This window comes from Mesocricetus auratus, unplaced genomic scaffold (assembly GCF_017639785.1).
Source record: "Mesocricetus auratus isolate SY011 unplaced genomic scaffold, BCM_Maur_2.0 Super-Scaffold_100013, whole genome shotgun sequence".
In the NCBI taxonomy this organism is placed as follows: Eukaryota; Metazoa; Chordata; class Mammalia; order Rodentia; family Cricetidae; genus Mesocricetus; species Mesocricetus auratus.
This window is the reverse complement of record NW_024429196.1, coordinates 45,052,290-45,069,492: the sequence shown is the minus strand read 5'-3', so window position 1 is coordinate 45,069,492 and position 17,203 is coordinate 45,052,290. Positions and strand designations below refer to the sequence as shown.

Here is a 17,203-nt window from a genome sequence, read left to right as displayed (position 1 = left end):
AGGACTTGGCCAGGTGTCTGCGTTTTGTCATGATCCCCAGGGTATGGACAGCACCCCCAATCAGCAGGAAGCAGCCCATATTCCCAAATATTGTTTATAAATTTTTGTTTTCATTTAAATGGGGTTGCTTATAAATGGTTAATGGTCACAACCAGTATCTTTTTAAAAGTAAAGGGGGATTATGGTATAGAAATGAATACTTTGTCTTGGAATGGATTTTCATTTATTGATACAAATTTAAGGTCAATTTTGTGATATGTATATTTCTCCTCTTATTTAAATATTGTGTTTATATGGATCTTTTAAAATGCAATGCATAATTAAATAAAGATTGTATATAGTTATATAGTCACCTATCATAATCAGAACTTACAGTTAGGTTAGTTAGGTATTCTAGATATACAGAAATGTATTTGAGATTAATAGATATTCTTCAAACTTTCAAAGACCTTCAGAAAATGGCATTTTAAATGGTTTAGGATTTTTCTTGACAATGAGAAATGTCTGCTTCTGGCAGCACCAATCTACATCAGAGAAGATGATTAGCATTGAAGAAACTTATTATGGAGTTTACTTTCAATATAGTGAAACTAGCCATTTGGGGAAGAAACTGCTCTTTCCTGGACTGTTTGGCTGTTGTTGTATAAACTGGATATGCAGGACCTACAGAAAAGTGACTGCTAAACGTACAAAACAAGATGGACAGTCGTGCTTCATGGAAAAGTCTGCCAGACATTCTGCAGGACACAGAAAAATGACTGACAAACTGCCAATGCAGATGGACAGTTTAAAATTTCCTGCTTTGCTAAGAAGTCTGCCAGACACACTGTGGCCTAAGGACTGAAGATGGATGCCACAATGTTACAGAGGGAATTTGGGTGACTGTCCAGGTAGAAAGATGTCTCTGTCAAATCTGGTGTTTATATATTATCCTTCTGTGGTCTTTGATAGAGTTGAATACAGGTAGTTATAATTATAGTTTTCCTTAGTTATGATAAAAGACAGCTACATATAAGACTTTAGAGTCACACTGATAGGATAGATGATAAAATACTTTAACTCTGACTAAATGTTAATGGACTAAATATTGTAACTATAGTTCTTACTTGATAACTGTTCTGGTATATATAATTTTACTATGTTAAAGTTAAAACCTTTCTTTTTATTTAGACAGAAAAGAGGAGATGATGGAGGAAGGCCTTCTGTGTATATGTTTGTCTGACTGGGTGATAAATAAAGCACTGTTGGCCAGTAGGAAAGCAAGATAGGTGGGACTAGGAGTCGAGGAGGATTCTGGGAAATGGAGTCAAGAGTAGAGGGTCACCATGTGATCCCGGGAGGAGAGGGTGCACGTCTGGTGTTCTTGGTAAGATAAGACCTTATAAAAATATATATTAGTAATTATGAGTTAATAATTACGTCAGAGCTAGCCATTAAGAAACCATAGCAAATGGCCAAAAACGTCATAATTAATATAGCATCCTGTGTGTTCATTTGGTACTGATGTGGCTCTGAGACCAGGCTGGTGGGAAGAACGCACCTTACACATCTGGTATACTGGTCTTAAACAAGGAAGAAAGCTAGACAGAACACCCGAGGCAGTTCTCTGATCCCACATGCATGCCCACACTCACACATATGAGTACACACACACACACACACACACACACACACACACACACACACTTTTTAAGTTCTTAGATAAAGCAGAAAATGTAAATTTTCTCTGAGTAAAAATCAGTATTTAAGAATATATTCATTTTTTTCTAGGCCAAGGACTTCCTGTCAGGACTTTATATATGGGCTGACAATACCTATGTTTTAGACAATTTCCTTTTGAAGTGAAGTGAAGGATGTTTAGAAGCAATGAGACACTATAATTAACCAATGAAGTCGATTGTAGTGTGCATGCCTGTTATCCCATCCCTTAGGACACTGAAGCAAGAAGACTGCCATGAGTTCAGGGCCAGCCTGTACTACAGAATGAGACCCTCTCTCAAAAAATTAAAATATAAAATTCATTTTTAAGAAGAAGAAAATGACACAAGAATGCAGCTCTGTGCTTCTTTTCCTTGACTCTAGGTTCCAGTCTGAACCAAATATGAGGTGGTCACTTCCTGTGCCTAATGCTCATTATTAACTGTCAGCCTTGATCAAAATAGATTCCACCAGGAGAACTTAGTTCTCTCTCCCTCTCCCTCTCCCTCTCCCTTTCTCCCTCTCCCCCTCCCTCTCCCTCTCCCCTTTTCCCTCCCCTCTGTCTCTCTCTCTTCCCTCCCCTCTGTCTCTTTCCCTTCCTCCCCCTCTCTCTGTCACACACACACACACACACACACACACACACACACACACACACACACACCAAATTTCAGAGACGGAGAATGTGATGGAAGTAGCAGTATTTCCTATGAGACCATACACACTCCCAATTCTTGTTAGCAATAATTAGCTAAGGGAATTTGGGTGAGGGTGTTAGGAGTCCCCCATGGAGTGAGGCAGGAAGTAACCAATCTTATATCAACCCAGACACACATAAGATGTTCTTGCTTGTTAGATGTGAGTGCTTAGATCCTTATGTACCACCTACTGATGCTGGTGATCATCAAAGTCTTCCCAAGCTGCACTTCTTCTGGCTCCACATGTGGGGCTGGAAGGCTATAGATGGGTTTCATGCTGCTGCGTGGGTGGTGTTATTCTAGTGTGCTCACCAACATTGTTTCTTCTTCCAAGCTGACTCCACTATCTTCGGTCCTATTGTCCCTTGACTTAGTTCCTTTCTCATAGACTTCCTAAAGCGATCTTTCTCCTTGTCCATGCTCTGGTAATTCCATTTCACTTCCAAGTGAAGTCCCAGGAAAGAGGAGGAGCTGTGGACATGGCATTTCTGAGGGTGCTGTTAAATTTGGTAAGTTATAGATCGTGTGACCTGGGTCTCTAAATTACCAATGATCTGATGTTTGAGAACCGCAGTCTGTGGTCAGATCATTCTAAATTTAATATGCTTATTTCCAGAGGCTTTATTATATATTAAAATTGTGGTTAAATATAATTTGTTCTATGTAGAAGGTGGAGAAAGATTTGTGAGTGCTTTAGTGGAGTTCTTCTCACCAAAATAAATTTAGGAAACATTGGGACCTACCAAATTATAAAATCCTAGGGCTAAAGATACTGAGTATAAGCCTGTATTGCATGATTACATGAGAACCCTCTGTAAGGAATACTGAGTGATGATAGGACTTTGATCTTCAACATGGAAAATCTGTGAAGAGAATACTAGCTGTCCTTATTGGGTCTATGGCTCTGTGACCAATGCATGCACAGAATGAGCAGTGGGCTAACTCTGAAACACCCTCACCATTCTTAACTCTGGGACTTTTTAGTTCACTTCTCTGAATAATCTAAACAGTACACTCCATGCTGGTACCTGGTAAATAATTAGATAGCAGCTTCTGTGAAAGCGTTATTTGATTTTTTATAAAAGAATATGTAAAGTTTAAATTATCTGGTCAGGGATCCAGATATCAAAAAATGGGCAAATGTTTTTGCTGTTTTTCAAAATGATAGAAAAGCATTTCAATTCTAAAAATGACAAGCTGTGTTACTGAAGCTGAGTAGTTGATGTAGTGTCTCTTGTGGAGGAATGGCCATGTTGCTATTTAAAGTCGCTCATTTAGGTTCAAGTAAGGATGGATAAACACATATTTAAAATAAAATTTTTGAACAATAAACAATGTGGCCATTCGCTGTTTAGAGTCTGAAATGTAAGGAAGCAATCCTCCCAAGGGAAGGCTTGGTAAAGAACAGAAGTGACTGAACCAATGAATCAGAGAGGAACACTGATGACTGTAATCATATATGAGTGATCTCTGGTTGATTTAAGAAGAATGGAAAAGGAAAGAACCAGGGTTTATGTTCTGTTTTTACAATCAATACACACTCATGTAAAGGCATGAGTGTTATAGGAACAAAATCACTGTCAGTCACAGTCACTCCCTCTGGATACACAAAGCTTCATTAGGCTTATTCTGAGGAATGCTGGTTGCAGGGTGTTCAGTACTAATACAACAGACTAATTTAATTGTGTTTCTCATTTCCTGAACAAAAATATGGGATTTTTTTGCTGCTTCTTTGCCACAGTAGCTCCTTGCCTTGCTGGATTTATTATTTTTTTATTTTTTTATTTTTTGGTTTTTACGAGACAGGGTTTCTCTGTATTGTTTTGGAGGCTGTCGGTCCAGCCTGGCCTCGAACTCACAGCAATCCTCCTGCCTCTGCCTCCCGAGTGCTGGGATTAAAGGCGTGTGCCACCACCGCCCGGCACCTTGCTGGATTTATAAACAAGGATCTTTCTAAAACCTAATGCAATAAATCAAAACACATGAGATGAAGTCTCAACATCACAGTGCAAGTTTTATTGTGTGCCTATTTAGTATGATCACTGTGCTGCCTAAGTTTATGGCTAAAGTCCTTACTGACAGGATGACTACGGGATAAAATGTGCTAGCCATAGGAGGCAAGACTGTTTATTTGATTGTTCTCTTGGCCTCAGTGGCTTAATCAATACTGTTGAATAATCACGTGGCTGATCTCTTGGGAAGACTGAGAAAATGAGGTGAGCTAGATTACATCCAATAGTTAATGTTAGACCTAGTTCAAAACAGCTAAGTATTATTAGCCCCATTATCATTTAAATAACTATAACTCATAATTTATTTCTGTTATATTTTAAGATGTTTAAAATGTAAAAAGAATTTTAAAAGACTAATGGAAAAGAAATACATGCATCCTACCACTCAGAACTAACTGCTATTCCCTTATGGTCACACTTTTGCTATATAAGAAATAATAAACAATCTAAATCCCAGAGTTAGATGCACTTTTGTCTTCATCAGGTGGTATCCCCCAACCTCCAGTTCATTTGCAATTTTCTAAGTCTCGATTTTACAAGAGAAAGCAGTAAAGCCTTGCTAGCTAATTATAAGCTATCAAAACACTATCTACCTAGAGATTACTGAAATTATCACACCCACCCATTACAAATGGAGAAATTCATTTCAGCTTCTCCTTGGATAACTTTGATAGTAATTTCATTTCCAGTGTGTCAATGTTTAATAAACAAAATAATTTTGTGCTTCTAATAAAAGTCACTATTCTATTGGCTTTTACTAAATGCTTAGGAAAATATGAAAAAAAATGGCTCACTTGTATCACACAGAACATTTGCCCTAAGACATAAAACCACTACCAGAAACTGAGAATGTGAAACGTTATGGAAGACACAACATCTTTTAGTGCTGTGAAATTGGGACAAACAGTAAGTATAAAGTCTCTAGAAGCAAGGTTCACTGTAAGAATAAAGCATAAAAGGGCGAAAAAACAGCGATGCTCTGTCATTCCACTGGGAAAAGCTTGGGGGTTTTATTGTCCTTTTAATGTTTTTGGGAAGGCTTTTCCAATGTTACAAAAATGACCTATTTCCAGGGATAAAACACACGTTAGTGATTAGTAATGTAAGCCATAACAATATCACAGAGGTATAGAGTTAGCAGGGCAGAGAAAGCTGAAATAATGCTGTACGTCATTTGTTATTATCTTTTCTTGCATAGGATATTAGGGTTGTTTTACAGTCAGCTGGATGGATGGGACCAGCAGATATACATGTGGGTAATGACAGAATAAGCCTCTTTCCCACGTTTTGCTGAGTCTTTTTTTACCCTTATGGGTTTGCTTGGATTCTTGATTTCTCAGGAGTCATGAGAGTTTTCACCCAGCAGGAAGTCCATGTACCTGATCTAGGAAGAAGCCCCTATCACATCCACAGGGCACAGGCTACAAGGACTAATAGGTATTTCCCCATTTTTTATTTTATTTTATTTTATTTTGGTTTTTTGAGACATGGTTTCTCTGTATTGTTTTGGAGGCTGTCCTGGAACTTGCTCTGTAGACCAGGTTGGCCTTGAACTCACAGAGATCTGCCTGCCTCTGCCTCTCGAGTGCTGGGATTAAAGGCGTACGCCACCAACGACCAGAGAGACAGGTTTTTTACATAGTCTCCAAATCACTGGCCATGAACACCTAATCCACTCCTGTCTGCCTGTGAGGTGCATGGTTACCGATATGTACTACCATGCCTGGCATCAATCAGCTTTTTGAAGGTAATGAAAGATAGTGATTCAAAATGTTGACAGATAATACCATCTGGAGCTTTAAAAAATCAAATTTGATACTTTTCAGACCAATTGATCATTTGTGTAAGTTCCTATCGAAACTTTAAGTCAAGCACCCAGCATTTCTAGATAGGTCCCCGCTGTACCAGTTTACCGGTCACTCTCTTTTGAGACAGCACATCTATGATTCTCACTGACCCTTGTCTTTCTCCTCCTAGGTAATATGTGGTCGCAAGTGATGGAAAAGGACAACAGAAGCTCTTTTGAAGGTTTCATCCTAGTAGGCTTCTCTGACCGTCCTCGCCTAGAGCTGATCCTCTTCGTGGTAGTTCTCTCTTTTTATCTGCTCACTCTTCTTGGCAACATGACCATCATCTTGCTTTCAGCCTTAGATTCTCGGCTGCACACACCCATGTATTTCTTTCTGGCCAACCTCTCCTTTCTGGACATGTGTTTCACCACGGGCTCCATCCCACAGATGCTCTATAACCTCGGGGGTCCAGACAAGTCCATCAGCTATGTGGGTTGTGCCATCCAGCTGTACTTTGTCTTAGCCTTGGGAGGGGTAGAGTGTGTGCTCCTGGCTGTCATGGCATATGACCGCTATGCTGCTGTCTGCAAGCCCCTACACTACACAGTCATCATGCACCCTCGACTCTGTGGGCAGCTGGCTTCTGTGGCATGGTTGAGCGGCTTTAGCAATTCTCTTATCATGGCACCCCAGACATTGATGTTGCCCCGCTGTGGGCACAGAAGGGTGGACCACTTTCTCTGCGAGATGCCAGCGCTGATTGGCATGGCCTGTGTGAACACTATGGCCCTGGAGGCACTGGCTTTTGCCTTGGCGATTTTTATCATCTTGGCACCGCTTATCCTCATCCTTATCTCCTATGGTTACATTGCCCGAGCAGTACTTAGGATCAAGTCAGCTGCTGGGCGAAAGAAAGCCTTCAACACATGCAGCTCCCACTTAATTGTTGTCTCTCTCTTCTATGGCACCATCATATACATGTATCTCCAGCCTGCAAACACTTACTCCCAGGACCAAGGCAAGTTCCTCACTCTCTTCTACACCATTGTTACACCTAGTGTTAACCCCCTGATCTATACTCTGAGAAACAAAGATGTCAAAGAGGCCATAAAGAAAGTGCTAGGGAAGGGGAGCATGGATGTATAGCAAGGGATAATCAAGTTTAGTTTTTGTCTTTTTACCCATCTTCTTTATATACTATTAGACTGAGGAATGATGGTCTAGGATTACAGATGGAAGGGGTGCTTAATGAGAAGGATAGCTTGAGTGAGTCTGATACCCCTCCTATTTTGAAAATAGTGTACTCTCAAGTTCCTCAAGTATATAACCAAGGGATTCTAACTTGAATAAAACAATAATCTATCTTTGCAAAGTACCAACTTGGCATGTAATCACCACTTTAAAAAAATCTATAGTGACAGTGGCTAATAGGTCCTTAACAAATATGAAAAGAAAGAACTTAGAAACAATACAGAAGAAACACTTGTAATTTTCTAGAAAATTCCAATGTGCTTTTCTAGTGCCAAATACCTACTCAAGGGACAAGACATTTACTTCAATTATCTGGCTTTAATATCTCCAACACCATAATTGACTCACAGAGCCTGTATAGTTTACATCACACACATACATAATAGACATTAATGATTCATTTTTGAATTTCAAGCAATAGAGACTAAAAAAGAAAATATGTAAAGCAAGATTAAGAGGAGAAACTTCTTTGTTAGTAGTTAATCTACCTGTCGATGACAATTTAGTTACATTTCATGACCCTTCATATATGTTATGAAAGTGTTTTGAATACAAGAAGAAAAAATGAGATGAAATGTGAGGTTGTTATAATATTTGTGACTGTTATTCTCTGAATGTTTATCCCTTCCTGTTAATAATATTGACAGCAATGCCTCCCCTGCTATCATAGTAATGAATTTGAATATTTCACATTGTACCTAATTAAATATCTGTCAGATGCTCCAGTGTTTGGACACTAGGTCCCCATCTTGTGGCACTGTGTTGTAAAGCTGTGGAGCCTTGGGGGAGGTGGAGCTTCACTGTAGGAAGTAGATAACTGAGATCTGGGCTTGAGGTTTTACAGCCCTACCCTACTTCCTGCTACCTGTTTTATGGACACATGAAGAGGTGAGGAGACCCAGCCATACTCTTCTGTAACATGATATTGTTACCATGCTTTCCCCTCCATGGTGGAGTATAAGCCAAAATAAATGATAAGCCAAATTAATCCCTTCTTACATTTACTTTTTAAAAAATTGGTAATAAGATGTTACTAAGTGGCAATGAAGAAATTAAAAGACAGAGTAGATATTTCTATTGAAACATTGGTTTGTAAGCCCCTTAATGGAATGCCAGGTGAATTCATTTCCCATGACATATATATTGTTTTGCCACATTCTTCTCTAAAATAGTTAATATCACTCTACTAGATTAAAGGGACTAACAATATGAAAACACTTGGAAAAACATTACTATGTCTTACTAATATTCTTACAGTCCAGCAGTTTATAGAATAACTTACAAAGTATACTACTTTGGAATTAGGTAGGATAAATTAAAAATACCCTATCCTCTTATGAGCATTATAAAATATCACTCAAAATAAGGTATAGTGGAAACATGGTACCTTAAGCTCTTTGAGCTTTTTCTTTAATTAATCATGACTCATCCTTACCAATTGATATTTTCTTTTTTTTTTTTTTTTTTGGTTTTTCGAGACAGGGTTTCTCTATGGCTTTGGAGGCTGTCCTGGAACTCGCTCTGTAGACCAGGCTGGCCTCGAACTCACAGAGATCCACCTGCCTCTGCCTCCCGAGTGCTGGGATTAAAGGCGTGCGCCACCAACGCCCGGCCCAATTGATATTTTCAATAGCTGGACATTTGGTTATAACAAGCATCAGGATTCTGCTGAGGAAGACATCAGAAAGTACATTCCAGCAAAGTTCTGTATGATAGAGATGAGGAGGCAATGGATCAGATCCCCAAGGAGAGTGTTCTCAGCAGAGGTAGTAATGTACATCATCTTCAGATCAGGATGATTAGAAGGAGCCAAAAAGAGGGATGGGATGTAGGAGGGGATCAAGCCCAGGGGCCATCCTGTAAAGGAAGGTGTTTCCAGGAGGAGAATATGGGCAATGCTTTAAAATGAGGCTCATTGGTCAAGTGTGGTAAGCCTGAAAACAAACCTCATGTTTAATCCTACAAGACCCAGAAAACTAGCACAAGTGAGCGAGTGCTTGAACTCTCAGAGGAGAATGTAGAAGACAGATGGGGAACATCTGAGAGCCAGGCAATTAAGCAGAATTTTCTGTTGGAGGAAAACTGTCAAGAATAGAGGAAGGGAGTAAAGGAGAAAAGGGTTGTAAGACAAAGGAGAGAATTTTTAAGAAGGGAGAAATTATATCATGCTTATAAGATAAAAGGAAAGATCTAACCACAAAATAATGACATAGAAAGGTAAGAAATTTACACCAGTGGGGATTTAAGTAGGTGAACGGGAAAAAGTTCCAAGAAATTAGAATGACTGACTTCAAGCAGTGGCAAGACTGAACAGTGTAAAAGGGAAGGCTCCCTTGGGCTGATAAAACATGTGAGTTTGGGTGAGTTCTTTTCTGATGGCTTTTCTTCTCACCATGAAACAGGAATAAGGAAGTGAAATTATTATAAGCCATTGGATATATTAGAGCAGCAGAATGAGAATATTGATACATTGATACTTGAAAGTATTAGGGATACATCTGAGCAAAAGCAGAAAGGACTATCTGTGTGGTAAAGGTCACTAGAGCCAGGTATTGTGAGACCAAGTAATGGGACATTATGAACCATATGCACACAGTGGACAATCATGATAGAAAGAAAACAAAGAGCTTCTATTTCAAACTACTGTGGATGGGCACAACATGGTAGGACATAAGCTAAAAAATAGGCAATTCAGTCTACCAAAATGGCTTATCAGGCAAAGATGCCTGCCACCAAACTTGATGACCTCATCTCAATCCTCAGAATTTACTTGTTACAAGGAGAGATCTAGCTCTCACTAGTTGTCTTCTGGCATCCACACATCTGCATGCATTAGGACAACACATGTACACACACCCACATGTATAGACAATAAATAAAATATAGTAAAAATTTACAATATCATATGTTAAATCCACCAATTAAAAAGGAGAGGAGTGGATTATTTGAATAGATGATACACAAAAGGTTAAAAACAAAAACAAAACAAAAGAATAAAACATCTTTTGAGAGACCCTGGACTATTCTTCTATCCTGTATGTTCCACCCCTGCCCATACAAACAAATTTTTACTCTAACAAACGTTGCTTGTTGATGTTCTCTTTGTGTCTGGATGAATTCTTTTCAGTGACTGAACAAAACTAAAAAAATTGTTTAAAAAGGAGTATAACATATGCTTAGATCAATTGGGTCACTATTTCATAATTAACATTGTGTTTTTTTCTATCACTATTTTCTCACTCAACATCACACTTGAGTATTCTGACTTCTAGTATTTATAACTTTGTTCATATTGAGAGGGATTCTCCATCCACCCACATTTTGTCATTACAAATATTGCTTCAATAAAATTCTAGCTTTACCCCATCTTTACACACAAGTAACTCATTTTACAAGTTATATTTCCATGAGCAGCATTTTTGGGGTACTGGATATGTGTTTTATAAGATTGTTCTATTTACTTCTGGTCAGTAAACACTATTTTGTGAGTACTCTTTTCTCCTTCAGTAGAACCAATAATATTAGGTCTGCTGACTGCTTTTCATTATGTAGTACATGACTTATCTTTATTATATTTCCTTGAACATTTATAAAATTAAAACCTACCTAGGTAGATTTGCAATCTGAATTCTATATTAATATTTTTAGCCCTTCACTACTATATTATTTATAATTTCTGGAGTTGTAAGACATACCTTTTGCTTTTCTTTTTTTTTCTTTAAATTAGAAACAAGCTTACTTCACATGTCAATCCCAGCTCCCTCTCCCTCCCCTCCTCCCTGGCTCCGACCAACCCCCTCAACCCCCTACCCAATCCTCACTCTATTCTCCAGGGAGAGTAAGGCCATTCATGGGAGATCTCCAAGGTCTGTCATATCATCCAGGGCAGGGCCTAGGCCCTTCCCCATGTGTGCAGGCTGAGAGAGCATCCCTCCATGTGGAATGGGCTCCCAAAGTCCATTTGTATGCCAGGGATAAATACTGATCTAGTACCTGAGGCCCCAAAGATTGCTGAGACCTACTCACTGACACCCATGTTCAGGGCAGTCTGGATCAGTCCTGATCAGCCATCAGTCTGGGGTCCATGAGCTCCCCCTTGTTCAGGTCAGCAATTTCTCTGGGTTTCACCCACGCAGTCATGACCCCTTTGCTCATCACTCCTCCTTCTCTGCAACTGGTTTCCAAGAGCTCAGTTCAGTGTTTAGCTGTGGGTGTCTGCCTCTGATTCCATCAGCCACTGGATGAAGGCTCTAGGATGGGCAAACAAGGTAGTCGTCAATCTCATTATCGGGGAAGGGCATTGAAGGCAGCCTCTCCACTGTTTCTTAGATTGCCAATTGATGTCATCCTTGTAGATCTCTGGAAATCTCATCAGTGCCAGATCTCTCACAAATCTATAATGGCTCCCTCTAATATGGTATCTCTCATCCTGCTCTTCTCTATTCTCCCCCGTCTCAACCTTCCTCCTCCCCCATGTCCTCATCTCCCCTTCTCTTCTCCCCCTCACTTTTTTCCAGCTCCCTCTCCCCACCCCATGCTCCCAGTCATTCAGGAGATCCTGTACCATTCCCCTTCTTTGGGGTACCATGCATATCTCTCTTAGGGTCCTCCCTGTTTCCCAGACTTTCTGGTGGTGGGATTGTAGGCTGGCACTCCCCTGCTTCATGTCTAAAATCCATACATGAGTGAGTATTTATCATGTTTGTCTTTGTGTGACTGGGTTACCTCACTCAGGATTATTTCTTCTAGTGCAATCCATTTGCCTGCAAATTACAAGATTCCATTGGTTGTTTTCCCCCGAAGAGTAGTACCCCATTGTGTAAATGTTCCACCTTTTTTCTATCCACTCTTCAGTTGAGCGGCATCTAGGTTGCTTCCAGGTTCTGGCTATTACAAATAATGCTGCTATGAATATAGTGTACCTATTTGAAAAACTGACATGAGACTATATTTTGGAACATGTTAAAATAAATCTGGATTAGAGAAGATTGTTGAAAACTACAAACCAAATTATTAAACTTGTAAAAAATGTAAGAAATTTCCATGAACAGAAAGATGGTTTAACTAAGCAAAACCTAAGAAGGAAAGGAATTGTTTGGTTATGTAGCTTTGTATAAAATGAGATAATAAAAACATGTTCACAGGAAACTCATTCACGCATGTCCACAGTATAAACATTGATCTCAGATCCAATTTCGTAGGGAATCCACAGTTCTCTGTGGCTTCACAGAATTCTGTTGGCACCTTTAACGAAATGAAGCAATTCCTTCATTGATGGCACAAAACTGAATCACATTGCATAAAGTACTTCAGTCCCTATTGTCATGCCCTATTGTCTTGGACATAGTTAAGGAGAAATTCCCCAGGGAAAGAGCACTACAAAACAAATGTGAGTGAAAGATGAAGAGACGGTGAGAGAAGCCCACTGGGTATCATCGTTGGTTATAATAAGGGTTGCCATCTTTTTGAGCAAACCAGAGCACAGACCAACACTGAGGAATCTCTCTCTAGCCATTACTCTGCAGTCCTCATGGGAGGACTCTGAAAAGAGCAGTGCATGCGCACTCTGCAAAACAACACCAGAAAAGATGAGCTCCAGTTACCCACAATACTTTCTTATTCCCTTATGTTACGAGTTACTCATGAATGAAGATCTCATAACTTGTTAAAAAAGAGTGGAATGAAGGGACTGGAGCACAGTTCTTTTCATCAGGCTGGTGTTAAAGAGCTTAAAGGATCTACATACTTCTTCTTCTTCTTCTTCTTCTTCTTCTTCTTCTTCTTCTTCTTCTTCTTCCTCTTCTTCTTCTTCTTCTTTTTTGATCTGCAGACTTCTAATGAGTCCATTTGGAATTCAGACTTCCTGGAGCTAGCTCACAGACTAAACATAATGTCCCTAAGGAGGCTCCAAGTGGGGTATGTAGAACGCTTTCTCAAACGTTGTATAGAGAATATTGGAAAAAGACAAACTGGAATTTGGGGGCTGGACCATTTACTTACAAATTGATCAACAATACAGCATTTAAAAATTTTTGACTCAGTCTTCATTTCTTCATTCCAATTACTTTTCTTAAGTGAGGATCTGGGAACACTTGTTTGCTCTCCCGGAAGTCAAACTCAGTAGCACAGTAGCCTTATATCCTAACCTTTTGTTACCTATAGCTTATGAAGTGCTGTCTGTGAACCTTCACATTTAGATTTGCCCACAACCTGGTCTTTGAAATTGGAGTAAAAGCAGCCAGCTTTGGTAGTATTTAAAGCAAAATTATGATGTTGGATGAAAAATTGCTCTCATCATTTATTCTTCCAGTCCAGCTGGAAATGAGAAGCTCAGTCTAGTATTTAAAAGTTTTCCACCTATTGGTGTTGAAAAAGGCTTTCTCTGCAGATGCTGCCAAAAGAGTTCCACTCAGGAGAAATAGATTGTGTGCCCCTTTACCTCTCAGTTCAGACAGTGAACTCCACTGCAGGAAGTATCAGGTAGATACTATCAGGTGACTTCTTTGCTGGAATTTCAGAGACACTGGGTTCTGGGTTTGGTTCAGTTGTTAACAAGTCTTTCCATTTTCAAACACTGATAATACTAACAATTCAAGATACTTAAACTTTCTCGGTACAAAAGATTCCTTCAGTATTTATTTAGTCTCCTTGTTATAGAGAATTTAGTCAAGATGGCTCAGTGTCTGCAGAATGGCACAACTTGATCCTGAAGTGAGAAAACTTCAATAAACACTTGGATGCTCTGCAATCTCCCCTCTGCATTGCCTTCAGCACATTATTTTTATGGATTTCCCATTAATGTCTCTGCATAGGGCTCTAATTACTGTGGATCATGGGGAGATAATCCTGTGCTGTCAAATGTCACCAGACAGTCATGTCAGAATGACAAAAGGACTCTATTTGCTTTTGTAATCACAGATCTTAGTATATGTGAGGAGGTATTATCTTCTTATCAATCAGATTCATGCAGAGTCTGGTTGGGAATGAGTTCTAGCAAATAAATGACATAGTGAGGACTTGTCTGCAATGGCTGCTGACCAAACACTTATGTCCATGCAAGGAGACACTTTCTGAGTAATATATGAGACTACATCTCCCCTTGATATTATACTTATGGAGGATCTACAGCTTTTCATCTAAATAAGAACACTTTTAAGTATAGGTGACTTTTAGTGATGATAGAACAGGATAGCAGAATGAACTTGCAGTCCTTGGAAGGACTGTGGAATAGTGTCACCTTAGTTCTATGATCTTGGTGGCATTTTAAACCACTGGAGCAACATGGGAAATATCAAAGTTGTGTCCACTCTCCTTACTCATCCCTGTGTTCTGCTTCAGAATCCCTACCAGTGCCAATATTTTCCTTCCTTCTCCTCTTCTTCCACTTGTCTGTTCGTTGCTTTCCTATTTTCAGCCAGACACTCTTGGCCTATGGGCTGAAGGTGGATGCCCCAAAATTACACAATAACTGTCTAGGCAGAGAGATGTCTCTGTCAATTATGGAGTTTATATATTATCCTTCTGAGGTCTTTGATGGAGTTGAAGACAGATCATTATTGTTATGGTTTTCCTTAGTTATGATATAATATAAGTTACATATTAAACTTTAGACTCACAAAGATACGACAGAAGATAGAATATTTTCTTTAAATTTTCCCAAATGACAATGGGCTAAATATTATTAACTACAGTTCATAATTGATAACTGTTTTGTTATATATAATTTTACTATATTAAAGTTAAAAACCCTTCCTTTTATTTAGACAGAAAGAGGAGATGATGAGGAATGTCCTTCTGTATGTATATTTCTCTTATTAGTTGATTAATAAAACACTTATTGGCCAGTAGTCAGACAGAAAGCGTAGACAGAAGTCCCAGAAGGGGGAAGGATGAGGAGAAGAAGGCACATAGGGGCTACCAGAGAGAGAAGTCATGCTGCTGGAGGAGAGACATGCTAGATTACTGGTAAACCACAGCCTCATAGCAATACATAGATTAATAGAAATGGGTTAATAATTAAGATCTAGGTAGCCAATAAGAAGCCCTAGCTCCACCAAATGCTTATAAATGAATATAAGTCTTTGTGTGCTTATTTAGGATTAATTAGCTGCGGGATCAGACTGTAAAGGAACACAATATAACGAGTTCTCCAGCAGTTTTTGACATTCACAGTGAAGAATGTGGTGGGTATTAGGCCTCAACCTTCCTACTAATAGCTATGGAGGAAGTCTAAAAACAAAAATGAACCCAATGGCAAAGAATTGGGGAATATTTTACTTTTTAAAAATTAGCTCTCAATTTAGATGTGTTAGTGTGAACACAGAAACTTTGGAAATACCTAGGTAATCAGTTCAACTGCAATTTCAACTGTATATGTTTGCATGTACATGCAAAACCAGGTATGTAAATATCTTTGAACTGGTATTAAAGTAAGAATATGTAACTAAGCCAGATAATAGGCATGTGGTTATAAAGAATTGTAAAAGCTAATAAGTACATGTTAATATATATATGTTAATATATGTGAATTGACTTCCTGAATTTTTATGTTTCAGGAAGTCATAAGTTAAAACTTTGATCATGAGCTGGGCAAACGAGAGCATCATAGAAGAGTTTGTTCTCTTAGGTTTCTCAGATCAACCATGGCTGGAGCTTCCACTCTTTGTGGTCTTCTTGACTTCTTATATAGTGACCATCTTTGGAAATTTCAACATCATTCTGGTGTCCCGTTTGGACCCTAAACTCCACACTCCCATGTATTTCTTTTTGACTAACCTATCAGTCATAGATCTTTGTTACATCACATGCACAGTTCCACAAATGCTGGTAAATTTACTCAGCATTAGGAAAGTTATCAGCTATGGTGGCTGTGTGGTCCAGCTTTACATGTTCCTGGCCTTGGGGGCTACTGAGTGTGTTCTGCTGCCAGTCATGTCCTTTGACAGGTTTATAGCCATCTGTCGACCTCTCCATTACTCAGTCACCATGCACCAGCGGCTCTGCCTCCAGTTGGCAGCTGTATCCTGGATCATTGGCTTTGGAAATTCAGTGTGGCTGTCCATCCTAACTTTCCAACTGCCACGCTGTGGACACTATGTCATAGACCATTTTCTCTGTGAAGTGCCTGCAATGCTCAAGTTGTCCTGTGTTGATACAACTGCAAATGAGGCAGAACTTTTCTTTGTTAGTGTGATCTTCCACTTGGTACCTGTGACACTCATCCTTGTATCTTATGCTTTTATTGCCCAAGCAATCTTGAAAATCCAATCTGCTGAGGGTCGACAAAAAGCATTTGGGACCCGTGGCTCCCATCTGATAGTAGTATCGCTGTTTTATGGTACAGCTATCTCCATGTATTTGTTACCACCTTCACCACATTCCCAGAACAGGAGAAAGATGGCTTCCCTCTTCTATGGAATCATTTCCCCCATGATGAACCCCTTAATCTATACACTTAGGAACAAAGATGTAAAGGAAGCCTTTAAAAGGTTGATCAAGAGAGTCTTCCTAACCAATAATTAAGTAGCATGGACACCCAGGCTGCTCTCCTCTTCCTGTTGTGCTGATGGACAAGTGGAGTTACCTGACTGGACTGTGGCACATTTTTCTCCTGAGACTCCCACCAACGCTAGGCCCCACATTTCCTAGTGTGATAAAGCCGTTTAGATTGTTTTTGTAAACACTGAACCTATTCCTAACCCTCAGGCTAATTCTTTAAATCATCTCATTTACATCACATCGTAACCCTTGTACT

General features: G+C 39.3%; 2 protein-coding genes across 2 annotated transcripts; both read left to right on the top strand.

Moving 5' to 3' along the window:
• Positions 1 to 6,390: 6,390 nt before the first annotated feature.
• Positions 6,391 to 7,344, top strand: LOC101841950 (putative olfactory receptor 2W6). The gene has a single exon (XM_005086681.1). The coding sequence runs from the start codon at positions 6,391 to 6,393 to the stop codon at positions 7,342 to 7,344; it is 954 nt and encodes a 317-aa protein (XP_005086738.1).
• Positions 7,345 to 16,029: 8,685 nt separating this feature from the next.
• LOC121143549 (olfactory receptor 11) lies at positions 16,030 to 16,971 on the top strand. The gene has a single exon (XM_040755667.1). The coding sequence runs from the start codon at positions 16,030 to 16,032 to the stop codon at positions 16,969 to 16,971; it is 942 nt and encodes a 313-aa protein (XP_040611601.1).
• Positions 16,972 to 17,203: the final 232 nt, after the last annotated feature.